This window comes from Hyperoodon ampullatus (assembly GCF_949752795.1).
Source record: "Hyperoodon ampullatus genome assembly, chromosome: 6".
In the NCBI taxonomy this organism is placed as follows: Eukaryota; Metazoa; Chordata; class Mammalia; order Artiodactyla; family Ziphiidae; genus Hyperoodon; species Hyperoodon ampullatus.
Window position 1 is genome coordinate 46,066,476 of NC_136919.1, and position 27,323 is coordinate 46,093,798.

Genomic DNA, 27,323 nt, shown 5'->3' on the forward strand with positions numbered 1-27,323 from the left:
AGCTCACACGTGCCTCTTGTCCCCTGCCGTGCTAGGTTACGATGACGTGAGCCAGGGGGCAGCAGCAGGAGACTACACCAAGGGTGGCTATGGTGGATCATCGCAGGCACAGAGCAAGTCTTCAGGTTCTGGGCCTGGCAAAGGTAGGCCTTTCCAGGATTGCGGCCCAGAGCAGTCGTCTCCTCCCGACTCCTTCTCAGGCGAGGCTGCCCCAGAGGGCCCCTGGAGCCGGGGGAGGCTGGCGCTGGGGCCAGCTGCCGTGGGAACAGCTGCTTTTCCTTCTAGGAGTGTCGGCGTCTTCGAGCGCCCCCGGCCTCCCTGACGTGACCGGGTCCGTCTACAGCAAGACTCAGGTGAGGGAGGGCTGGTGCTGGCGGGAGGGCTGGCAGAGTGCCGCCAAGCGAGCCTCACTGTCGTCTCTCTGCCCTGCAGACTTTCGACAGGCAGGGATTTCACGCGGGGACCCCACCACCGTTCAGCCTGCCCTCGGCCTTGGGCTCCCCTGGGCCCCTGGGCCCCGGTTACGCGCCCTCACCGCTCGTGCACATCCTGCCCGCCCACCAGCAGCCTCACTCACAGCTGCTGCACCACCACCTCCCGCAGGACACTCAGGTGAGCCCGGTGGAGCAGGTGGCCATCCTGCCCTGGGCTGGGGGCTCTGCTGCAGCCTTGACAGCCTTCTCTCCTCCTCCTCAGAGCGGCTCCGGTCAGCGCAGCCAGCCCAGCTCCCTGCAGCCCAAGTCGCAAGCCTCCAAACCTGCCTACGGCAACTCTCCATACTGGACAAACTGAACCCTGAAGAGCGGGGGGGCCGGGGCAGGGCCTACCCCGGGCAGGAGAGCGCACACGGAGCCCGGCGCCCTTCCCCAGAGTTTCTGAGACGTGTAGCCGTGTCAGCCGAGCCTCTGTGGGGAGCCTGCCTCCCAGACTCCCTGTTGTATGTAATGTATTTATGTATGTATTTGTAAATGTGGTAGAAGGCTTGGGGGAGGGGGCAGCAGCTGCTCCTCTCCCCACTCAAGCCCCTTCTCGCTGTAGCAGAAGCAGCCCCCTTTCCCCCTTCTGCCTTCAGGCCTTCTACAGAGCCCTCCGGCAGGCAGCGTCTGGAAGGGGCTGGCTCGAGGTAGTTTGGGGACTGGGGTCAGGTACCAATGAAGAATCACGACTCATCTCGCTCCCTTGTAAACCACTCTTTGAGTTTTCGTCCCTGTGTACTTACTTTATCCCTTGCTTTTTGAGAAACTGGTCCTTTTGTCATCTGTCATGTTCCCCTCCCTCCAAACCTTGATCTGGGAATGGCAGAGAGATAGCCCTGCCCCCCACCCACATAGAGGTGGCATCTGTTTGTCTCCACAGAGAGCAGGGGCTTCGGCTTCTGGTCTGGTCTTGTCCCCAGAGACTTGCCTTCCTCTGGCTGACCATTTTTAAAATAATCTGAATTTGCGCTCAGAGATACTCAGCCAGTCAGCTCCCCTTTAAAAAAAAAAAAAATCAAAGATATGCTTTCATCTCAGTGACAACATGTCTCCAAGCAAAGGCTCCTCTATTCCAGTCGTCCTGAACCAAGTGGGCGACTGTTTCAGAGGTTTTCTCTTTTGCCCAAACTCCACCTAATAAAGTTCTGAGAGCATACTTTCTCTGTGTGGTGTGACTCAGAGAGAGCTCAGGGCAGAGACCATCTTCATTATGGTTCCAGGGATCCTGGACTTCACAGGGCTGAAGTAGAGCTCATGTGGTCACAGGCTTCTGATATCAGGGTGTCAGGGCTTCAGTGGATATTCCTTGCTTTGCTGGGCCCTTCTCTTGCCCCAAAACAATCAGCATTCAGGGAGGGAAAAGGTAAAGGACGCAGCTGACAAGGTAGCTAACCCTCCTGACAGTGCTTATCAACGGTTACCTTTGTTTTTCTTGCAACTCTGTAACAGACTTAGGGGACAAGGCAGTCTCTAAAAGGGTCTTGTCAACAGGAATATTAGGGTAGGGTAATTTCTTTTCCAAAGGAACAAAGGTAAGAACTCTGAGAATACAGTTACAGGCCTGTGAGAGAGTAAGTTTGCACAGCTAAACCTCTCTGTCCTTTGCTCTTCATCAACCAAATGCAATCTTGATTGACCGTCGAGGACTGTGGCGGGACAGATGACTAGTGAGTCAGGGTGGTGTGAAGTAGGTAAGTGGGTCCTGGGCTAAATATCTGCTCCAGAAAGTCCCAAGGAACCATTCACCTGGGGCCAGGATTCTGACTTCTCTTAAGCTCCTCCCTCCTAATTCCAGGCCACCAGTCCAGAAGGAACTGGGGCTGTAAAACTCTCCATGTGTCCGCCAGGAAGCAGATCTCCATACTTGTCTGAGGCGCAGCTGTATTCCAGCCTGGCAGCTAGCTCAAGGCCTTGAGGTGTTGCCCGAGGTATTATAGCGTCCCGTTTCAAGTCAGCGTGCCAGAACCAGCCCAGGGGTACAGTCTTTACCTTGTCTGTTTTTGACCTCCAGTATCAATGGTCATTCGTCAGATAGGTCAAGCACTGCTGGCTTAAAAAAAAAGTAAGTGTCCACAACTGAAACTTACTAAATTATGTGATCTATTGCTTCCTGATCCCTTCTTTTAGCAGCGGGAAGTTGACAAGTGACAATGAAAACAGAAAACTTGCCTAAGGAGGGCAGTGGAGCACTCCTCCATCACTTCACCGACCTACTTGAACTGGCAGATTGTGCCCTATTTCAGAATTAAGGTTAACAAATGGCTTTGTCTTTAATAACCTTTCTTAAAAGCTGGTAAGGATTTGGGGATATTTATTCTGCAAAGAGGTGAGTTGAGCAGACTGTCAAAAGGCAGGTGGGCAATATTTGGTTTTTGTTTCAGTTTTTCAGCTGAGTCCTGTGCATAATCTGCAAGGGAACAGAGGAAGTATTAAGACCACCTTTTAATTTTAATACACAAAAAAAGAAGAGGGTCATCCCATGGGGAAGTAGCAATACAGGTATATTTTATTTCACATTTTATTAGTAGACAGATGGGCAGAAAAAGACAAAAAATAAACTACTAAAGGGGAAATTGAACACAAAATGCATCAGATAATCTTTTCTCATAAGTTAAACTGAAGAAAAACATCTACAATTTCAGCTAAGAAAACTATTAAAGTCAGGTGTGTCCTGCTGGTTTCAGAATAGTTGAAAATTGCATCTGAATCTTTGTAAATGTAAACCTTTTTAAAAATCAGGATGGGAGGGTAGAGAGTTAATTTTCAGTGGAGAACTACACATTTTCCCCTTCAATTGCTTACTATGTATTTTCCAAACATAAGGAAACCAGCAAATAAAGAAGCAAATAATTACCAGGGAAGAGGAAAGAAGGGACTACAAAAAAGCTTGGCTAATAGAAAAGAACTCTGGAATGATGTGAAATGAAAGGGGAAGACTGCAAGAAGCAACAGAATCATGATGTACGTTCTCCACCCAGCCTCAAAATACACAGACCTGAAGAGCATCCAGAGGCCTCCACTAGAATCAAAAGGAACCTAAAAATGCAGGATGGATCCTGAATTCATGTTACACCAAATAATCAGCACAACTGTACTCACAAGGTTGTGGCCTAAGCCTGAGATCTCCACTCCCGAAAGAAGTTACGTGCTTCAGTTTTCTTTTGCCATAGTATGTGTTCGCAGGACAGAGCTCTGGAACCAGCACCTGGGTTTTACAAGTCAGTCTGAGCTATCAGAATGTCCCACCTCCTAGCAAATCAACACACCCCAGTCTTTTCTGGAACTAACGACTACTCTCATCAGAGGCAAACCCAGCTCTCAAGAGTAACACCCCAAAGGCTGAGAGGTACAACCTCCACCTGGCTCTCTGAGTCAACGTAAAAGAGGCCAGCAGGGCCTGTGGGACAGGGCTGAGCAGCACAGCACAGCACCTCCCACAGTGCCAAGGAGTCTGGCCTGCCCTGGGGGAGAGACGCTTTGGCAGGAAGAGAAAAGGCTTAGTTTTAGGTCTCCGAGAGAGCGTAAGACCAAGCACACGGTGCACGCGTGTGTGTTTTGGGAGTGTGGAGTGATTGATAGGGGGTGATCAGAGCATTACGTGTGGGGCGAAAAACTAGTTTCAATGTCCTATGAGAGTTTGCACTCAGTGTTTTGTCACAGGAGAGCTGCTCTGTTCTCTGAATCTGACTGGAGTCACTTGACTCGGGTGCAAGTAGGCCATGGAGTTTGGACAGATTCTGGGACCAGGCTCAACAGTGTCCCATGTGAACCTTAGCACGTTCAACATTCCCACTTTTTTAAGACTAGATTCCAGAGAAGGCTGCTGGGAATTAGTTGGCAAATGTTTGGAGAGTTTGAAGAGCGAATGAAAACCCTGAGATCAGAAAGGAAGGAGGAACTAAGGACCTAAGTATCACAGACTGTGTCCTAGGGTCCATCCTACCCGTCCCTCATCAACCCTTTCGTTCTTTCTGAGCTATACGATCTGAAGAAAAGGAGTTGAACGCTAGCGCGCAGGGATCTGAAGTAGGTTCATAGCGGTATTTTCCCCACTGAAAGAACACTGCCCTCCTGTGAACTGACCCGCCCCTATAAGAAACAAAAATCATCGCCAAGTACTGAAGAAGTCCCTGGTTGGTGAAGGCTGATGGAACTCGGTATTGATTGAAGTAACACACGATCGACACGGGAAATCAAGGCTGCAGCAATTGCGTGGCAGGAAGATCTAGCGTTGCCCAGACACTGCTTGCAGCCAACTCCCTTGGCTCTGCCAGAAGAGTCAAAGAAGCTCAGGGGAAAGCTCCATGCACAACTTCTGCTTGCACTCCACAGCCCGAGCACATTGAAAGGAGAGAAAAGTCCAGGTCACATCCAGTGAGATAAGCGGGAACCGGTCACTCATGTCTCACATATATCCACAGTTACCACTATCAGTATAAGCAGCTCAATGAAAACCAAAATCTTAATACATGCACCTAGTATTAATACTGAGTAATTAAAACTCGCTACTTAAAAAAAATCCTCATGGTGAGAGTGTATCTTTCAGGGAAAGGCCATGTTAAATATATAAAACAGATGTTTTCTCTCCCAACAGTGGTCACCAGTAGTTTGACTTTTTCCCCCAGCAGCATCAACCAAAACCAGCATAGTGATTTTAACTCTTCGTTCCCGTCACTAAGACTCCACACACACACACTAATCCCCACTCTCTCCCCACTCCCTGGGGGAAAAAAATAACTCTGCCTTCAAAATAAATAGCAATCAGTTCTATGTAAAGTATGAATATTTATTTCAGGCTTTAGATCCCAATCGATTTCGAAAAACAAAATCTGATCTCTCTCCTCAGAGTAGCTGAGGCCTCTGTGTTAGGCTGAAGGGCCCTGTGCCCTTAAGAACACGTTTCAACAGGTTCAGAACAAAGTCCCTGACGCCTGCTGTACCCCAGCCTTAAGAAGGGAAAGAAAATTCACCACCACGGGGCTGAACGAATGCACACACACTAATGTAAATGAGCAGCTAAAACTTGGCAAATTTGCTTTAAGAAAAAGTTTGTTTTGTGGGGCTTTTACGTTTTTTTTTTTTCTTTTGCTACCCAGCATATGCAGCACTTGTGAACTCCCGATGGGTTCCCAGCTTTAAACACATTAAACGTCTTGATGAAAGACTATTTAATTCTTCAAGAATCTAAAAACAGACCAAACGTGTTTTGCTGTGAACACTTTGCAGAGACGAAGTGAGGTGGGAGTTTGGGTTTAAAGAAAGGGAAAAAAAAAAAATCAATACAGTGATGGAAGGGTAAAGAATGCAAGAATTCAGACATTCTGTGGAGGATTAGTTTCTCTCCATTAAGAGGTCCATAAAAAGGAGCAAACTGAGATCCATAAGGGGAGTCACCAGGAGCCGTGTTTGTTTTCCCCACCCCCATGATAGGTTTTTGCTGAGGGGCCACTGCTAGGTCCCCACTTGCTCCCCTCCCTTTGGCCTGAGACGGCAGGGCAGTACAGGGGCCTTGAAGGAGCACGTCACGACTCCTCATTCCCAGAATCATCATCGTCATAACAGTCGGCATCTTCCTCCTCCTCATCTTCATCATCAATGTCGTCGTCGTACAAGTCGTCATAAAGCAAATCTGAGCTGTTGTCATTGGAAGGCACTTTAGTTTTGATGCAGTATTCCGCCAGGGTCGTGGGGACCTTCACTCCATCCTTTTCTGCTTCGGCTTTAGTGGCTGACACCTGTTTCCTGAAGGGAGGATAGTTTATATAAGTCTCTGGAAGATGGATTTATAATTGGCCTAAACAATCCAAAATTCCTTACTGGTTTCTGAACTTTAGTACCTACCTACCTGAAAGCATCTGTGACAAGATACCCTCTACTACACCAAAGGTTCTAGCCCATCAGGTACCATTCTGAAGGACACTTAAAAATGACCCTTCTGAAGGGCGTTTAAAGCCATGCACCTCACATGCTGGTTGGCCAGAAATCACCTCAGGTTTTCCGCCTTATCTTCTCGCAATAAACTGAGAATGCAGCCCCAACAACTCAATAATCCTCCTACTTAGAGAAAAATCCAAATATCTTATGTTGGATTCCAAAGTCGCATGATCCACCTGCCTACCGCTTCATTCTCGCCACCCATTACTTTCTCCAATTCCAAAACATTCAGGCCACTCTGGGATTTTTTAGTACCTTCTTCAAACATACCTAGTTGATTTTTCTGTGAGGACCAGTTGCTCTTCTGCCCTACATATGGTTGGCTGCTTCTTGTCACTCAGATATGAACTTATATGTCACTTAGAGGAGGCCTATTCGGACAATCCAACTTAAAGCAGCCATCTTGTCATTCCTTCATATTATCCTACTCATCTTCCTCATTTGCTCATTTTTCTGTTTTTCTCCTTGCCCCTGAATGTGAGCAGAGACCTTGTCTATCTTGGTTAATTCTATTTCCCCAGTGCTTAGAACACCGCCTGGGCACATACAGCTGTGCAACAAATACTGACTGTATGAACGCAGGAAGGTTAACGTTTCCTTCAACAAGTATGAAAATTCGACCCCTCAAGGGACTAGAAAAACTGAACTTAAAAACATCAAACCACTATTCTCAGGACTTCCCTGGTGGTCCAGTGGCTAAGACTCTGTGCTCCCAATGCAGGGGGCCCGGGCTCGATCCCTGGTCAGGGAACTAAATCCCACGTGCCACAACTAAGAGTTCGCATGCTGCAACTAAAGATCCCGCATGCCGCAGCTTAAAAAAAAAAAAAAAAAAATCCCACATGCCGCAACTAAGAGCCGGTGCAGCCAAATGAATAAATAAATACTTTTTAAAAGCCCACAAAAACACAACCACTATTCTCCCTGTCTTTTAATTAGACCTCTCTTGGTGGATCCTGTTGCCTTACATCCTGATGCTGCTGAGGCTTTCAGGCTTGAATCTCTCTTCTCACAGCCTTCTCCTTGAACCATCTTGTCCATCCCCATGGTTATAACCCTTCATGCTGACAGCTCTGTCCAGCCTAAGCTTTTCTTCTGAGCTCTATACCCTTATATGAGCATCTGGATGTCTCCGTCCTGACGTTCCATAGGAATCCTAACTCAGCAAGTCTGCATTTGTCATTGTCCACCTCCGTGGAGTATTCAGTTCCTAAAATTATAACTCTTACTACTACAAAGTCCTAAATGTTTTCAAATCTGTTTTCTCATTCTTGATTGTTACTACGTCAGTTTAGTCTTCATCTCAGCCTCCTCAAACCTCAGCCGGTCTCCTGGTCAGTCGTGTTCTTTTGGAACTCAAATAGGATTATCCTTTCACACAAAATCTTTAAGTGACACTCCAACACCTCTAAGATTAAGGACCAAACCCACCTTATGACTTCAGTGTCTTTTAAGGCCTGATGCGTTTCTTAATTTCCCATTACTTCTCAAATCAGAATTTACAATTCTCTTGATGTGTCATGCTGTTACTATACACCCGTGTTTTAGCAAGCATGTTTCTCTCTCCCTGAAAAATTATTGGTTATCTCTCCTAGGAACCATATTATATGTTCCTTCCACTGTATCTTGTTTATGCTTCTATAGTTGCACTTATCATATTACATGTTCACTTCTTTGTTTACAAACAAAAGTATGAGCTCTCTAAGGAGAAAGACTATGCCTTACATCTTACCTTTCCTTGAACATCAGGCTCCAGTCCTGACTATTTTATGAAGCATTCCCATTTTCCAATCCTCAGTCCACTCTCACTCTAAACTTCTACAGGTCTTTACTATTTACACTAGTTATCTTCAATCTTTGGTATATACCTGTCACCTAAGTGGCTTGGTAAAAACAAAATACAGATGCCCAGATTCTATCCTTGTAATTTCATTAAATGACTCTGGATTAGGGAGAGGGTCTAAAAAGCTGATTATGGTGGGCAGAAAACTTATTCAGCTGTCAGATGACATGCTTTTTTTTTTTCATATCACATGGTATCATGCCAACTAGATTTATAGAGAGGGACTTTGGAAAGTCACAGAATGTGCTGCAACTGTCCTTGGGGCTCTACCAATCCTTAGGTACTGTTAGGAAAATCTTATATCCTATGTAGGATATAATTTGAGAGATGAATGGTTGAGCCTAATACCTTCTTTTTTTTTTTTTTACAGATGTAAATATTAAAAAACCCCAAAAGTTAACTGATAAAAGGTCACATGAGGGTGGCAGAGTATATTCCAAGTCTCCTGATTCTTATTCTAGGGCTCTGTTAAACCATATACTAGAGTTGCTGATAATGATGATTCCCAGAAGATACTTGCTGCTATGGTCAGAGAGGCCAATAATCTATTGGGTTTCGTTAATAAAAAATTTGAAAACAAAAATACCTGGAATGTCTGGAATACACTGGGTGTTTGATACATTTAAAGGACATGTTCAAAACCCAGAACAGTGTCCCTAAAATGATCAGGAGGAAGAGTTTGCAAACTTGACTAGTTTAGAACCTGGAAGTTCTGTTTCCTGGGAAATCAGATCTGCTGTCTCAAAAGCCAAACCCATTAGGCTCAGGCAGAAACCTCTTCCCAAACAATAAATCTATCTGACAGAAGTGGAGTGGATATTTAAGTTCAATTTAAACCCTTGGTTCTAGGATATACTTTGGTTCTGTATGAAGACTTGAAGTAGTCAAACAGAAGACAAAACAAGACACCTTACCTAATGATTTCAGCATATTCTTTGTCTTTTCCTTTACTGTCCCTCCATTTCCTGAACATAACCGAGGCATCCACATTGGCTGGGGAGAAGGTGTTGGGCTCATTAAGCAATGAGATTACACTTAACAGGATAGTCCTAGAAACAGGAAAAAAGGGTCAGCTATGAATACTCATATTCACAGTATTCAACAGTATTTTGTTTTAAATTTAAGACTATAATATTTGAGACTTTAGGGAAATGGAAATAGAGTATCAAAATTTTGTTTTCAGTACTCATCTGGCTAGGCTAGGAACAAGCTGCTACCTGGGAGACAAAGCAGAGGGAATCTGAGTTTAGCATAAAAGGTTGCAGGGCAAAATATGAACTCTGTAGAAGGCACTGTCTTAACTGGCAACATGTTCCAATCTACAAAAATTGGAGGTCTGGAAGCTTTTCAAATAACATTTTAAAAATTACAAGTTAAGTGCAACAGGAAAAAGCAGAAGCAAAAAATATTTAGCTTGAAGGCAATCTTTTTGTGGAAAAGGGTAAAAATGATGCTACTCCATATATCTAATTCATATCATGGCTGCTTAGAAGATCTGAAAACCAGTATTACATACAAATGTATTTCTTTTCCATACTTCTAAGGGAAGCAAGATAAGAGTTAAGCAGGAGAATGGAGAAAAAGCAATAGCCTTGACATGGAAGAACTAGTCTCTGAATAACAGAAATCTTGATTCAAAAAATATTTACTAAGCCCTTACTATTGTGCCAGAGGCATCTAGTGAGATGTTGGATGTACAATAGTGAGAGAGTTAGTTGCCATCCCTGATCTCTCAGGGCTCAGAAATCTTTTGGGAAATTTTCATCCACAGATAAAAACTAGACACCTTAATCACAGGGAATAAAGTTTCTGTGAAATAAAATAAGCTCAATAAGCTCCAAAAATGTTTGAAATAGTTCCCAGGCTTTTTTCTCCCCTAAAAGCTATGTGCATGTAGGTAAGGAGAAACATGGGAGGAAAAATTAAATTTCTCTACCTTTTCTCATTGGTGCGAGGTTATAGATTTTGTTGTTGCAAAATAGCCTTTTGCTCCTGGCCCCAAGCAAAAAATAAAGGGAGGGAACCAGGCAATTAGATGTTTGATTTGATGAAACCTTTTCCTAAAAAGGGTAGAGAGTTTCTGTTATGTGATTATACAAGATTACGACAAAGGCACTTTCAAAGAAAACTTTCCCATCTAGTTCAAATTCATTTACCACATATACACCCCCCACCTTTCTATTAGGGTAAGAATAACTCCCTGTACCCCCACTTCCATCCTTCTGGACTTCTTCAGTAATTACACTAAGAAGATTCAAAGAAACTCATCATTGCCAAAAATGCGAAATGGACTGACAATATCCTAGAAGCGAAAGAAAAGTTCCGTAAGGATTGCTTCAGAAGAAAACATATACAAAACCTGATAGAAAGATAAGCAGGACAAGGACAAACTGTGGCACAGTTTAATGGTCCAGATCAGCATTTCTTTACAACTTTCTGTGATGATGGAAATGTATAATCTGTGTTATCCAATATGGTAACCACTAGCCACATGTGGCCACTGAGCACTTTGAAAAGTAGATTATGCAACTGAAGAAATGAGTTTTTTAGTACTAATTTTAATTAAGTTTAAATAGCCACATGTAGTCAGTGGCTATCATACTGGACAACACAGGTCTAGATGAATTATGTTAACTGAATTAGGAAATTTTTCCCAGGAGTGGTTTCACCAGGTTGATTTTCTTATATCTTGTGTTTATTATTAAAATACCATATTGGGAAGTACAATTTTTTAAAATGGTGAATCATCCAGTTCTATCATAAGAAACTCACTTCTAATACCATGTACTCCCTAAATTGAAATCCATGATGCTTTCAGAAGCCTCAGGCACTAACTACAGTTGACTGTGAGAATAGTTATTAACCCAGCACGTTTTCACTTCCTCCCGTTGTCTGGAGAGTAGAGCCGTTTTTTGTACAGGGAATCCATTCCACTGATTCAGATGGGGTTAATCTCCTTCCTCTAGTACACCTTCAAACAACAACCATGCCACACCTTCATAAAAACCTACCTACCCACAGCAGTAGACATACCACCAAGTACTGGCAAAGGATTCCAACACTAATGAAGATTCCTGATGCAATTCATATGCAATATCCTATTCAAAATTTCCCAACCAGTATGTTGTGAGTGGGTTACAGGTAAATTGTATGTGATTCCCTCAGGCAGATTGGTAGGTAGGACCTGGGACAACTTGAGCCTGGAACAATAACTTTTGGCCAAAGGAGCATCTTCAGCTTACTACATTGTGATCTACGAATACTATCATTTCATATTTTCTATGTAACATGACTGGAAAAGGACGGGAAGCAATATCATACATAGTTTAAACTGTCTGGCACTTGTACCAAAATAATTTAACACAGGTGTTACATCTGTAGCATGGTAAACAACTCTGCAAGGTACTATTATTAATCCTATTTTTATAGAGTGGAAAAATGAAATTGCAAATACTGGTAGAACATACAAAACACAATTGAATCCTGAAGCTATTCCAACAATTACCTCTTTTTTTGTTGTTGCTATTTTTTGGTGTTGTTAGTTTCAGTAAGTATCTTAAAATCCTTTCTCATTTATTGTATTTTTTCAGAAGAAAAAGAAGTATTTAAGGGAGATAGGAAATCATAATTAAACATCTATGACCCAATGGGTAATACTGTATTTGTCCCTTTTCAACATATAGACAATAATCAGTGAGATGGGCCTGCCCTTTCTCTGTTAGCTACTATGTCACCACAAGTACAATTTTAGCAGGGAGGGCAGAAACTGGCCTTAGCTCAACAAACAAGACATGGCTTATGGGTCTCCCCAGAAGCCAAGCAGCGAAAGTTTGGAATTCTGTAGGATTAAAGATGGGCATTTTTCCTTCAGTACATACACATACCCTCCCAGGCAACGTGTGAGGTAGAAAGGGTTCATTCTTTAAAACTTCAACTTTCTTGACTCTTAAAACATACATAGAAATACTGAAAGAGAGTTTGAATGATTGAGATTCTTAGATTTTACAGGCCTTAATTTGATAAAAAGTGACATATAGAGAAGCAAAGCTCATTGCCTGACCCTTCTAGTTGACCTAGAAGGGTTCTTTTTAATCTCTCATTTACACTATTTCAAAAGATGGACCAGTAACACCAGAAGATCACCCAATTAAAACTCAATCCTCATTATATGTTTTCAAGATGGGAGAGATTTAAAGAGGACTTCATGGTAAAGAAGTCTGTTATGACTGGGAAGATAAAACGTGGTAGCTTAATGGGTCCACATACTACAAATAGTTTTTCTTTATGCTGCTAAAGCACCTAACAGGGACTTCCTGGTGGTCCAGTGGCTAAGACTACCAGCTCCCAATGCAGAGGGCCTGGGTTCGATCCCCGGTCAGGGAACTAGATCCCACATGCTGTAACTAAGAGTTCGCATGCCGCAACCAAAGATCCTGCACGCCGCGACGAAGATCCCATGTGCCACAACCAAGACCCAGAGCAGCCAAATAAATAAATAAAATATTAAAAAAAAATAATAAAGCAACTAACAAATTCAACAGCTCCTGCTGTGCAGTCCCTGGAGCTACCGTTGACTGACATACCCCTGAGAACACATGGTAGGAATAAGGGTCTCAGATTAAAATACACAAAATGACCAAATCACAACATTTTAGTTTAAAAAGGATAAATTTTAAATACACAAAATACATATCATTTGCACAGAACGAAACTGGCAATCTGAGTGCAGTGGGACCCAATGTGCAAACATCAAGGGAGCAAATAAATAAAATAGTCCTGGCCCAGAATGGGGTTTACAGGAGCCCTAGGAACAGCACAGTCACAGCCATTTCCTATGACCTTGCCTACTTTGCCACCCAATCGTTGCAGCGGTCTCTAGCTCCCTGCCCTTTCAGTGGGTTATAGAGAAGACTAGATAGGAAAACACCCTACCCTACTCCTGAGAGACGCTTCTACATGAAGGTGTGGCCTCTGGAGTGGATCCATAAATCTGGTCCCATGATACATCTTCACAGTGGCAAAGAAAACACTGTTATCTATCCTTCAAAGGAAAGCAAATCCCTACCAAAGACCACTTTCCTATCCAAGAGCCTGCAGCAGGTATGGCAGGTAGTTCTGGGGCTGGTGCCTCAGAGAAAGCACTTGTGAATTCTACTGCAAGGTCTGAGAGACCCCCTACCCACCCACCCCACTCACCCCACCCACCCCCTGGAAGCTCCCACTTGGTTCTAGACAGAACATGGATTAAGGCACATTTTGTTTCTTTCACCAAGAAGAGGCATGGTGTTGTGGACTCCTAATCACATACATATAGCAGCATCAGGGGGCCCTATCCTCCCAACGTCATTCTTTTTTTTTTTTGCAGTACGTGGGCCTCTCACTGTTGTGGCCTCTCTCGTTGCGGAGCACAGGCTCCGGACACACAGGCTCAGCGGCCATGGCTCATGGGCCCAGTCGCTCCACGGCATGTGGGATCCTCCCGGACCAGGGCACGAACCCGCGTCCCCTGCATTGGCAGGCGGACTCTCAACCACTGCGCCACCAGGGAAGCCCCCAACTTCATTCTTTGCTGACTAATGCCTACTCCTCAAAACTTCCCAATTCCATAAGGAACTCTCACTCCCTGAATGTAATCCTGGACATCTGTGGATCTCTTTTTCCAGAAAGTATGCTGGCTTCCTCGAAGAGGAGGAGAACTACTGAGCTTTTAGTGGAAACTAGCTGGCTGCCGCTCTGGATCCCTACAGTTATAGCATAGTACATTTTTCTTGCTTTCCCCTTTAGCCAACTTTCACTACTCACTAGGTCTTGTTATATAAATCAACTTCGGCTCTCAAAGGTAACTGGAATTCCTTACTCTTCTTCAGGTTACAAAAGCCTGTACAACTTTATTTTCTGAATATGTTCACTGAGGTGTTAAGTGAAAGACTAGTGCAGGTGGTCATGGAGGAGTCCAAACACATGTGAACATGGAACCACTTTCAGATAACAGTGCCATTCAGCAGTCAAGACCCTACAACAGGCTGAATTGAACCTTCTGCCACCTCCACTGCTGTCTTGGCTATGCCACAAACTGGATATGGAGCTTAGAACCCTTAGTCAGACAAGTGCTTACTCTGGATAATTTAGTAGCAAAGGGATATAAAGGAAAATCCCTGGCATCTCGTATCTTGCCTCTTGATATTTCAGTGCTGTAAATAACCTGTGAGAAATATGTACAGTTTACTACCTTAAGGAGCTCCCTTGTCTCAAAACAAATAACACAGAAACAAATGGGAAAGGGAAAAGTGTCCCACATTAGGTAGTACTTTCCTGACTTTTCAGAGTTCTGGACATCACCAGGTGTTCCAGATGACGTTCCACAAGGCATGCAAAACACTCTATGTCCCCCCTAGAAATCCACAAACACCAAAACTCTCCATGCACTCTCCCACCCCAAGCAACACATTGAAGAACCATCCAATGATTATATGGAACTAAGAAACAAAAAGGTCCAAGAAGGTAACGATTTCCAATGCAAATACCTTTTAGAGCCATGGATGAAGATCAAAGGGGCAATCTGAAGATAACTAAGTTCTGGTTGTGAAGCCTCTAAATAAAAAAAGCATAAACGCAGGGAAGGCAATCCCTCATGTGAAGTCCAGGTGCTTCTAAATTGGGGCTCAGGTGACCTGAGGGCCCAGAGAGAAAAAAAATGATGCTGGTACTGGTACCCAAAGTGGCTAAGGTAGTTTTAAAGGGCAGATTAATATGAAAGGAGTTCCCTGCCCCCAAAGGAATGGATTAAATGAGAAACAGGCCTTTCTTTTCCTTTGTTTTTTTTGGCCGCGCCACATGGTTTGTGGGATCTTAGTTCCCTGACCAGGGATTGAACCTGGGCCACAGCAGTGAAAGCACTGAGTCCTAACCACTGGACCACCAGGGAATTCCCCAAAAAGACCTTTCTTAAAAAGAAAAACTGTTTATAATATTTTAGGCTGAGACAAGGCAAATACAGTCTGTGTGTATTTACACAGAAGTAAAGGCAAAAATTTTGAATTCCTGTGGGTAATGGTAATAGATTGTCCATCCAAGCAGCACGAGAATGCAATGAGAAAAACCTTGTTCGGGGCTTTGCATCTAAAGAACAGGGAGGCTTCAAATTCTATATTGAAGTTTTAACCCCCAGTACCTCAGACTATATTTGGAGACAGAGTCTTTCAAGAGGTAATTAAGTTAAAATGAGGTCCTTAGAACAGGTCTTAATCCAGTATAACTAATGTCCTTATAAGAAGAGGCAATTAGGACACAGACATGAACAAAGGGAAGACCGTGTGAAGACAAAGAGAGAAGACAAGATGAGGAGAGAAGCCTCAGAAGAAACCAACCTTGCCGGTACCTTATAGAGTCCAGAACTATGAAATAATAAATTTCTGTTGTTTAAGCCGCACCAAAAAAAAAAAAAAAAAGAGGAGGCTTGTTTTCTCAAAGGGTGGGTGTGGTGGTGGTATGTGAAGCATTTGATTCAACGTTCAACCTCCAAAAGCAAGAATCACTAACACCTTAGAGCTACTACTTCTTCTGGTCTAGGGTTACTACTAGCCCTGAAAAACAAGCACCAAAATCATACTTAAAGGACAACTCTGCATTTTTGGTCCAATTTTTCAACAAATCTTCCAAGATATTTAAAACCTTTTCTCTACATTGTCAGTTTAATTTTACTGATAAAATAATGTGTTTCTTTCGAAAGCATGCCAGCCTCTTAAACAATTATATAGTGTGAAAGAGATGAGAAATAGGGTAGCCAAACGTCTCCAAGGCAACAATAGAGTAATGCCCATAATATCCTCAAGGAAAGAAAGCATGATCCTGAAATCTTATATCTAGTTAAAATCTGTCATTTGAAGTATAATGGCAAACACACACGTATACTCCCATATACACAAGCACATAGTATTTTGAACACGTAACAACTCAGGGAATGTAATATAGCTCCTAGGAGCAATCCCTTGAGAAATTACTGATGGACAAATTTCAGCCAGTTAATAGACCAAAGGAAGTAAAATAATGAGGAACAAACAATGAATTCATTTAACAACAGGAATAACAATTTTTAAAACTGGGATTAAGCTACAGAAGAGTACAGATTATAAATTTTATAACCCTGACAATAAAGAAACAATAATATTTAAAAGTTAGAAGAGGGAGGTAGGTTTCCTTTTCTTTTATATCTAAGTGTCAGTATACCATTTGATGCTGAAAAATCAAGTAATAAGTATGTATAAGTTAAAGGTCTAAATAATGAGCTAACAACTGTGTGATATACGGATATGAGGGGATGAAGTAGAGATATACTAATTTTACTAATGATCATAAAAGATCCTGTGTAAAACAATGGTCTTAAAACTAATACATACATGCCCCTGGAGACATACGAAATATCCTATCAGTTCTCCTTTCCAGCTTCCCTTTTCACAACTGCCCTTTACAAGAAATGCATACCTCCCACACATCCCAAATATTTCTATGGTGCATTGCCTAGTGGTGATGAAACATCAGAAGTACAAAACAAAGAGAAATTTACAAATAGAGCCGACTGCATTTCCCTTCTCATAAATAATTTTGTTAAAAGCATAGAGTGATGTTAAAAAAAAAAAGTATTTTGCTATATAGTGGAGTATAATAAATTCAGATATGTATAGATTGGGGCTGCTGGAATTATATTTTCACTAAAACAAATTAATTCCATCTCTGATTACCGTTAAGAAATGCATCAGGGCTTCCCTGGTGGTGCAGTGGTTGAGAGTCCACCTGCCGATGCAGGGGACACGGGTTCGTGCCCTGGTCTGGGACGATCCCACATGCCGCGGAGCGGCTAGGCCCGTGAGCCATGGCCGCTGAGCCTGCGCGTCCGGAGCCTGTGCTCCGCAATGGGAGAGGCCACAACAGTGAGAGGCCCGCGTACCGCAAAAAAAAAAAAAAGAAAGAAAGAAATGCATCATCGCCGAGGGAGAGTCCCACTAAAGTAAAGCAGAAAGTATATGGAATATGCAATGATTCCTTATTTCATAGACATAATAAATTTATGGCAAGTCTCAATACCCGATCTATCTGAGAATTATTCAGAGGCATGATGTTTGTCAAGGTGAGGTGTATCAACACATTTATTTAAATTTAAAAGGCAAGTCAGTTTCTTCTCATTAAAAAAATATACTGGCAAGATGTGTTGAAATCTAAAATATATCTATTTTCCCAATCCTTTCTAAGTATACTGGATGGAACAAAGTACCTAAAGAAATGAGTAACCAGCATAATCAATAGTATTTGATATGTCTTGAATAGACTTTTTGGTCTACTCTTCTCAGAAAGTGGGAAGCAAACACATAACTTGATAAGAGACAGGTAAGAAATCCTTGTGTGCATCAGGAAGCTTCAAGTTCTTTGCTTTTGACAAAAATGGAGATTCTAATTGAGTTACTAGCTTCCAGATCATTAAAAATGATTAACAAAATGAATGAATGAGTAAATGGGGGAGAGCAGATTAATCTCCTGTGCAGAGGAATTGAAGTAACTTATACAGATATCTCAGCCTTGCGGGAGTCTAATTCCCCCTTCCTTAGTGTGGGCTGCACCTAGGACTTCCCTTATACAGAACAGAAAGGGGGACAGGAGGAACTCTACAGAGGAGAAACCCTAAAAACAAGAGTCTCAGCCAGGTGATGAATGTTAACATCGAGTGGTAAGTCAGGATGACAGTATGTACCCCTGCTATGACGTGATGAAAATGTACTTTACCTCCATGTCTTCCTCCTCAACACTCATAACTCCAGTATTACACTCATAACTCCAGAAAAACATCAAAAAAAAAATCCTATTTGGGGTGCATTCTACAAAATACCTGATCAGTATTCCTCAAAATTGTTAAGGTCATCAAAACAGTCCAAGAAACTGTTGCAGTTGTCTAAGGATAACTGTCTATTAAATATAATATGCTATCTATCATGCATGAGGATCTCAGAGCAGAAAAATGACATTAGGTAAAAATTAAGGAAACGTGAAAGAGTATGGGCTTTAGTCAATAATAATGTACTAATACAGGTTCACTAACTGTAATAAATGAACCAAATGAATGTTAGATGTTAATAACAAAGAAATCTGGCAGGTGTGGGGAATATGGGAACTATCTGTACTTTCCTCATAATTTTTCTAAAAATCTAAAACCATTCTAAAATTTTGACAGTTATTTTAAAAGAAACACACTGATGACAAAGCTACAATGAGAATACCATGTCCACCATCTGGGATGGCTATAATAAAAGACATGGAAAATAACAAGTGTTAACAAAGATGTGGAGAAATTAGAATTCTCACACACTGCTGGTGGGAATGCTCTAAAATTTAGTGCAGCCATGTTGGAAAATATGGCAGTTTCTCAAGAAGTTAAACACTGAGTTATGCACCCCCAATTCCATTTCCAGGTATATGTCCAAGGAAATGAAAACGTATGTACACATAAAAACTTGCACACAATGTTCACAGCAGCATTATTCATAATAGCCAAAAAGAGGAAAACAACCCAAATGTCCATCAACTGGTGAATGGATAAACAAGTGTAAAGACTAAGACTTTTCAGCAAAAAGTAATAAGAATCCTAGAATAAGGAAGCAACCAATCCAAACATGGAACTCATGAAATCCAAAGCAGCAGGATGGAACTTAGATAATGTAAGAGGAAGAATTCAGAGTAGAAAAATTCTTCCAAAGTGAACACAGAGAAATGAGTAACATATGCATTATTACTCCAGAAATACAACTCTTCAAAATGAGGCATACATGCTACTTAAAGCTCCAGTAGAAGACAAAACAACCAAATATAGAAAGGATTCGTTTGTACTTGTTAAAAGATAATATCCAATCTTAAGAGCCACCTAAAAACCAGATTATTCCTTATGTAATTCCTTACCTGACATTTTGAGTAGGATTCCACCTTTCAGAGGGCAGTTCTCCACTCTGTGGGTCATCTACAGGTGGATGAAGAATTGAAATGCATACATCTCCATTCTACGAGACACAAATATCACATTCAGTAAACACTCAAAAGTATGTTATTGAAAAAATATCAATTCCGCTGAAATTTCTTTTACTCCTAGAAGACTTGTTTTCTTACCATTAGGGGAGTAAACAATCCTGCTTTTTCTTGTTTGGAATCAATGATAAAGAAGAATTAAACATTTTTTTATATTATAAATATTCATTTTGACCAATCTCCAAAATACATTTCTTAGTTAAAAAAAGAAACACTGCGTCTGTAACACCATCCTTCTAAAACAAATCATTTAAAAATAGAAACAGACAAACATGATAAATCATGATTCAAGAGTCTGAGAAGCAACTAAATCTCTCTCTTTATTTTCACACATCTAACATTAAAAGAAACAAAAAAAAATCTGACCTTGCTTAAAATCTGCCTGGAGAGAAGCTATAATCACCTTTAATATTAATCACTGGTTTCAATAAATATGGTTTATATAAACTGACACATGCCTCACAACAACTTAATTATATATAACTCCCTCAGTATATGGATAGAAGAATTCACCACTATAATATTCTGGTACATAAATTTAAATTATAGGACCTAAATTACAAGTACATTTGAAGTCAAACATATATGGATTATCTACCACATGCAATACAGATTGTTAACAGAAAAGACAAGACTGAGAACGATACAGTTGCCTATCTCTCGGTCTAAAATGAAACAAAAGATTCAAATGTTTAAAACATTAGAGGTGTAACCATATAAAGTGAAAAAAATCTTACATATAAACCCAAATTTACACATAAATACACACACACCAAGATAACAGAACATTTTTTAAAGGAGAATAAAATTTTAATAAAGCCAATACCGAATACTATATTCCAAAACTCTGTATTGTTAGATAACATGAGGAAGGTAAAAAAGCACTACAGAAACAAGGAGAGAGAAACTAGGTATATTTGGAGAGGACACCTGGGAGATGGTGTGGAAGAAAAACAAAAAGCTTAATCGTTGAGGAAGCTTTGAGATGGGCTTTCAATAATGATTACAATTTTAATAACCTAAGGGAAATTCAGACATGAGATTGCCTGAAGAAACCAGCATCATAAATATGTTCAGGCAGTTACATTTATTTTGTATTATTACACCAATTACCACAAACTTAGTGGCTTAAAACAACACAAATTTATCATTTTACAGTTTTGTAGGTTTAAGTCTGACACTGCCCTTCACAGAGCTAAAGTCAATACGTGGGCAGCAATGCATTCCTTCCTGGAGGCTCTAAGAAAGAATCCCTTTCCTTGCCCTTTCTGTCTTCTAAAGGCCACCCACATTCCTTTGTTCTTGGCCGCCTTCCTCTAATCCTCAAAGCAAGCAATGTTGCATTTTTGAGCCTTTCTTCCAAAGTCACATCTCCTCACTGTCATTTTCTGCCTACCCTACCTCTTCCACTTTAAAGGACCCTTGTGATTACACTGGGCCCACCTAGATAATCCAGAATAATCTTAAAGTCATCTGATACGCAACCTTAATTCCTCTTAACATGTAATCTAACATAACACAGGTTCCAGGGATTAGAATGTAGACATCTCTGAGGGACCATTATTCTACCTACCACAGGAGTGAAGAACACAGTTTGAATGAAAAATAGAGCACAAAAATTAGGCCAGAGGAGTATGTTACTTTGTTCAGAGTTTAATGTGTGTAAGTAAAATTTCTTAGTAGTGAAATGACAAAAATAGATATGTACTTAGAAATGACATATTAAAAGATGGGCATCTCAACTGATGCAGACAAAGCACTTGACGAGACCCAACACTTTCTCATAATAAAAACACTCAGAAAACTATAGTTACCTTCTAGCTAACTTAAAATTGTAAAGGGAATTTATTTAAAAAAACAAAAACAAAAAACCCACAGCTAATAAACAGCATACTTAATTAATGGTGAAAACTCTCCTCCTAAGATCAGAAATAAGACAAGGGCATCCACTTTCACCACTGCTATTTAACACTGTCCTGGAAGTTCTAGCCAGAGCAATTTGAGAAGAAAAAGAAAATTTTAAAGTGTACAAATTGAAAAGGAAGAAGTAAATCTATTTCCATTGCAAATGTCAAAGAAAATTCCAAAGAATTCACAAGAAAGCTACTAGACCTAATCAATTAAGCAAAATTGTAGGATACAAGATCAACACTCAAAAATCAGTTTCATTTTGGGATTCCCTGGCGGTCCAGTGGTTAGGACTCCGCACTTTCACTGCCAAGGGCCCGGGTTCGATCCCTGGTCGGGGAACTAAGATCCTGCAAGCTGTGCAGCGTGGCAAAAAAAAAAAAAAAAGTTTCATTTTTATACACCAGTGATGAATAACCTAAAAGTAAAATTAAGCAGGACTTCCCTGGTGGCACAGTGGTTAAGACTCTGCGCTCCCAATGCAGGAGGCTGGGGGGTTCAATCCCTGGTCAGGGAACTAGATCCCACATGTGTGCCACAACTAAGAGTTCCCATGCCACAACTAAGGAGCCCACCTGCTGCAACTAAGACCCAGCACAATTAAATAAATAAATATTAACAACAAAAACCAAATTAAGCAAACAATTCCATTTATAATGGCCTCTAAAAGAATAAAATATCTAGGAATAAATCTAACCAGGGAGGTGAAAGTCCTGTACACAGAAAGCCACAAAACATTGCTCAAAGAAATTAAAGAAGACTACAAAAAGCTACAGAAAGCTACAAAACATTGCTCAAAGAAATTAAAGAAGACCTAAATAAATAGAAAAACAGCCTGCATTCATGGGTAGGAAGACTTGATGTTGGCAATATTCTCCAGTTTGAGCTAGAGACTCAATGCAATCCCAATCAAAATCCTAGCTTCCCTTTTTGTGTAAACTGACAGACTGTTCCTAAAATTTATATGGAAATTTAAGGGACCCACAATAGCCAAAACAATCTCGGAGAAGAATAATAAAGTCGAAGGACTCACACTTCCTGATTTCAAAACTTACTATAAAGCTACAGACAAGAAGACAGTTTAGGACTGGCATAATGATAGACATATAGACCAAGGCAATAGAACTGAGAGTCCATAAACGGACCCATACATTGCCAATTGATTTTTGACAAGATGGTTAAGTCCATTCAATGGGGAAAGAACAGTCTCTTCAGCAAATGATGCTGGGACTGGATTTCCAAAAACAAAAGAAGGAAACTGAACTCCTACCTCATACCATATACAAAATTAACTCAAGATGGAACAAAGATCTAAGAGCTAAAATCATCAACTCTTAAAAAACGGGTGTGTGTGTGTGTAAAATTTTCATGACCTTGGATTTGGCAATGGATTTTTTAGGTACAACACAAAAAGCATGAGCAACAAACAAGCAAACAAAAAAAGATAAACTAGACCTCATTAAAATGAAAAAATTTTGTGCAAAGGACATTACCAAAGAAAGTGAAAAAAACAACCTATAAATACAGAAGTATTTGCAAGTCATACATCTAATAAGAATTTAATGTCCATAATATATAAGGAACTTCTATGACTCAATGACAAAAAGACAAACCAGCCAATTAAAAAATGAACTAAGGACTTGAACAGACATTTCTCAAAAGAAGATACATAAACGGACAATAAGCACATGAAAGGATGCTCAATATCATTAGTCATTAGGGAAATACAAATCAAAATGACAGTGAGTTATCACATCATATCCCCTTAGGATAGCTATAATTAAAATTAAAAATGCAAAATAAGGATGGATGTAGAGAAACTGGAACCCTCATAAATTGCTGGTGGTTGGTGAGGGGGTTCATCTGCTATAGAACAGTTTGGCAGTTCCTCAAAAAGTAAAACACAGGATCACAATTTGACCCCTGCAATACCATTCCTAGGTATACAACCAAAAGAAGTGAAAAAGTATTTAAACAAGTACATGTATACACATGGTTATAGCAGCACTGTTTATATATACAAAAGGTGGACACACAAAAAATGGTTCTGAAGAACCTAGGGGCAGGACAGGTATAAAGACGCAGATGTAGAGAATGGACTTGAGGCCACGGGGAGGGGGACAGGTAAGCTGGGATGAAGTGAGAGAGTGGCATGGACATACATACACTACCAAATGTAAAATAGATAGCTAGTGGGAAGCAGCTGCATAGCACAGGGAGATCAGCTCGGTGCTTTGTGTCCACCTAGAGGGGTGGGATAGGGAGGGTGGGAGGGAGACGCAAGAGGGAGGAGATATGGGAATATATGTATACCTATAGCTGATTCACTTTGTTATACAGCAGAAACTAGCACACCATTGTAAAGCAGTTATACTCCAATAAAGATGTTAAAAAGAAAAAAAGGTGGACACAGACCAAATGCCCATCAATAGAGAAATGGATAAACTGTGATATATCAAACCAATGGAATATTATTCAGCCACGAAGAGGAATGAAGTACTAATACATGCTACAACATGGATGAACCTCCAAAACATTATGCTAAGTGAAAGCCACACAAAAAAGGTCACATATTATATGATTCCATTTATATGAAATACCCAGAATGGATAAATACAGACATAAACCTGACTGGTGGTTGTCAGAGACTAGGGAGAAATGGGAATGGAGAATAATCACTTCATGGGTAATATGTTTTATGTTGGAGTGATGGAAATGCCTTACAAATAGAGGTGTTAGATGTACCACACTGGGAATGTACTAAATGTCACCGAATTGTGTTCACTTTAAATGGTTAATTTTATGTATGTGAAATTTTATCTCAATAAATTGGGTTTTTAAATAAATTTATTTATTTTTGGCCGCGTCAGGTCTTCATTGCAGTGTGCGGGCTTCTCATTGCGAAGCACAGGCTCTAGGCACGCGGGCTTCAGTAGTTGTAGCGTGCGGGCTCAGTAGTTGTGGCTCACAGGCTCTAGAGCACAGGCTCAGTAGTTGTGGCACACTGGCTTAGTTGCTCCGCGGCATGTGGTACCTTCCTGGACCAGGGACCATGTCCCCTGGATTGGCAGGCAGATTCTTAACCACTGCGCCACCAGGGAAGCCCCCTCGGCCTTTTTTTTTTAATGGGAGAAGTTTTAGGCCTCCAGAAAGGCAGTTCTAAGATGTAAAATGAAGGCTATATAGCCTAGGCCCTATCTAAATCCAATCAAACCAAAATCTCCAGCATTCTTTATTTTTAACAACTGTTCCACAAGATTCTGATAAGCTGCCAAATTTGGGGACATCACTGCCTAGAGAAACCTATTCCCTATACCTTCAAGTTAGAGAGAATGCATAATATCTGCAAATCCATGAATATAATTACATAAAAATACATAAAATCCTGCTTGTCGCAAATTATTTACAAACCAGAGCTCAGCTCTAAAGAGGACAAATTTGGTGGCCCAAATATCATCATGTTCTAAATGGTGGCTAATGTATCTATAGTTAAATCCTTAAGGTATATATATCTTCACAGAGCAAACTGCCATCCTAATTTACATTTTTTAAAAGAAAAAAAAATACGAGGAAAAAGAAGCAAAATCGAAATCTAAACAAGCACACAATAGAATTCAAACCTTTAATAATGTGTAATACTAAATTACATTTACTAGGAAAACTTTCAACACCAGATCAAAGTCTTCTAATTTCTGTTAACTTTCTACCTTACTCATCTGGTTCATATAAACCAAGATGAAACTCACATTGTAGACTTTAGAAGTTTTATAGGAACATTCTACCACTAAACTTTTCTCTAATATTTTAGAAATAAAGAATATTTTACAAGTCAATTAATGACTAGTTATTTTAATGACAAAAACCACTGAAAGAAAACAAAGATATTTTACCAGGTACCAAAGGGAAGTTATTTCTGTCAATTTATCCTAATAGCTAAAGCAAATAAAATATATTACATAACACATTTCTGATTAGCTGATTAAGCAAGCATTCATTCATTTGAATGAATTTGTTTTATTCAGGTCCCTTCTTAAAGACAACTGAGTAAAAATTATGTAAATTTAAAATGTTCATCAAATTCATTTTAAAAAATGAAGACAATAAATTCTGATAATATAACAAAATCTTATAACACAGCACTCAGCACCTTTATGTGAATTAAGATCAAAGTTCAAGCATGTTGTTTCTGATGGTTTAATAACACAATACAGAAACAGAGTTTGTCTCACCTAGCTAAGGACAAGTAATACATGTTTTAGGTTCCCCATGCCATACTTTATTCCAAATGAAGTCTAGTTTACTTAATAGTATTGTACCAAAGTTAATTTCTTGGTTTTGATAAATGTACTATGGTTGTAAAAGATATTAACATTAGAAGAATATGAGTAAAAGGTACGTATATGAGAACTTTCTGTACTAGTTTTGAAACTCTTAAGTCCAAAATTATTTCAAAATTTTAAAAAAATTAGTGGGTTTAAACTTAATACTTTAGTATGTTTATAACATAGATATTGAAATCAAAGCATTTTAACAAAACGTATTCTAAATATTTTATAATTTAGAAACTCTGTATGTAAAATTTATATGAAATGAGTTCAAGAATAATGAACTAAAGCAGTTTGTCCTAGTCTTGAAAGATCATCAGAGAATGTAGTATTCCAACTTTGTAATCAATCCTTATGTATTTTGGGGGGTTCATTATTTGATTCTTGGGTGGAAAAAACATTAAAATAAATTCTCAAAGAAATTACGGAAATACCACAGAAGCTCTGAGATAATTCCACTAAACAGAGAAAAGAATAATAATTTAATTAGAGAGAAAAATGTGTGTTAAATGATCAGAGGAGATGAAGCAGAACCAGCTAGGCTACCATTGTTTTTCTATCTAAATATAATTTTACTACGTGTAATGAAATAAGAAGGGCGTAAACCCTTACTATAAACAACTTGCTATTTCAAGGATTCAAGTGTAGTGCCAGTCAAATTACACCCCCTGAGAACATAATGATGTACACAGAGTATAGAAGGACCATAATGTGGATGACAAGGGGGGAATGGTAGAAAAAGAGAGCTATCTGTGATGGTTAATTTTGTGTGTCAACTTGACTGGGCTATGGGATGCTCAGATAGCTGGCAAAACATTATTTCTGAGTATATCTGTGAGGGTGTTTCTGGAAAAGATTAGTATTTGAATCAGTAGATTGAGTAAAAAAAGACTTGCCCTCATCATGATGATGTGATAGGCATTATCGAATTCTTTGAGGGCCTGAACAGAACAAACAGGCAGAGGAAGGACAAATTCTCTCTCTTCTTGGGCTGCTGCTACATCTGAACTCCTAGTTCTTGGGTCCTGGGACTCCGGGACTCATACAAACAGCTCCCAGTCCTACGGCCTCAAACTGAATTATAATTCCAGATTTCCTGGCTCTATAGCTTGCAGAAGGCAGACTGTGGGATTTCTCGTCTTCATAACCACGTGAGCCGATTCCTATGATAAACCTCCTCTTACATATATCTCTATATATCCTATTGGTTCTGTTTCTTTGAAGACTCCCAACTGACACAGTATCTTTGCTTTTACCTGATCTTTTCTGTGTAATTTCAAAATATAATTTATAATTACAGCTTTATTGTAAAGGACCTCTTGACACATTGAGTTTTCAGTTTTCGAAGCGCTGATTGTGGGTCTCATCCACTTCACTCCTAATGGCCTATCAACCATATAAATAAATACAAAGATCATAAACTATATGTAATTAGACCCATTTTCCACTTACATAGCCTAAATTTTACTATTCCAAAATGCAATTGCTCTGCAGACTTGGCAAAAACCTTTTTAAAACCTTTTAAGAGGGACTTCCCTGGTGGCACAGTGGTTAAGAATCTGTCTGCCAATGCAGGGGATATGGGTTCAAGCCCTGGTCTGGGAAGATCCCACGTGCCATGGAGCAACTAAGCCCATGTGCCACAACTACTGAGCCTGTGTGCCACAACTACTGAAGCCCGTGCACCTAGAGCCCATGCTCTGCAACAAAGAGAAGCCACCACAATGAGAAGCCCGTGTACCGCAATGAAGAGTAGCCCCCACTCTCCACAAC

The 27,323-nt window shown here is 40.4% G+C and overlaps 2 protein-coding genes and 1 long non-coding RNA gene across 3 annotated transcripts in view; 1 reads left to right on the forward strand and 2 right to left on the reverse strand.

The window, feature by feature from the left end:
• The window catches only part of UBAP2 (ubiquitin associated protein 2), a gene marked incomplete at its 3' end in the record, with an annotated part of 128,801 nt that extends 128,009 nt beyond the window's left edge, over nucleotides 1-792 (forward strand). Inside the window, exons 27-30 of the mRNA XM_079707116.1 lie at nucleotides 36-143; nucleotides 286-353; nucleotides 433-612; nucleotides 697-792. Of these exons, the coding sequence (XP_079563242.1) occupies nucleotides 36-143; nucleotides 286-353; nucleotides 433-612; nucleotides 697-792 (452 nt within the window). The remainder of the gene's footprint in view (nucleotides 1-35; nucleotides 144-285; nucleotides 354-432; nucleotides 613-696) is intronic.
• Nucleotides 793-2,765: 1,973 nt separating this feature from the next.
• Nucleotides 2,766-5,052, reverse strand: LOC307054759. The gene is made up of 3 exons (XR_013810951.1): nucleotides 4,596-5,052; nucleotides 3,576-3,681; nucleotides 2,766-2,883 (listed from the first exon to the last, which is right to left on the reverse strand). It is a non-coding gene; the product is annotated as an uncharacterized lncRNA (long non-coding RNA).
• Nucleotides 5,053-5,485: 433 nt separating this feature from the next.
• Nucleotides 5,486-27,323, reverse strand: part of UBE2R2 (ubiquitin conjugating enzyme E2 R2) — a 91,116-nt gene continuing 69,278 nt past the window's right edge. The window contains exons 3-5 of the mRNA XM_079705728.1: nucleotides 19,195-19,292; nucleotides 9,168-9,302; nucleotides 5,486-6,218 (exon numbers count right to left, since the gene is read on the reverse strand). Coding sequence (XP_079561854.1) covers nucleotides 5,999-6,218; nucleotides 9,168-9,302; nucleotides 19,195-19,292 — 453 coding nt within the window. The 3' untranslated portion in view covers nucleotides 5,486-5,998. The remainder of the gene's footprint in view (nucleotides 6,219-9,167; nucleotides 9,303-19,194; nucleotides 19,293-27,323) is intronic.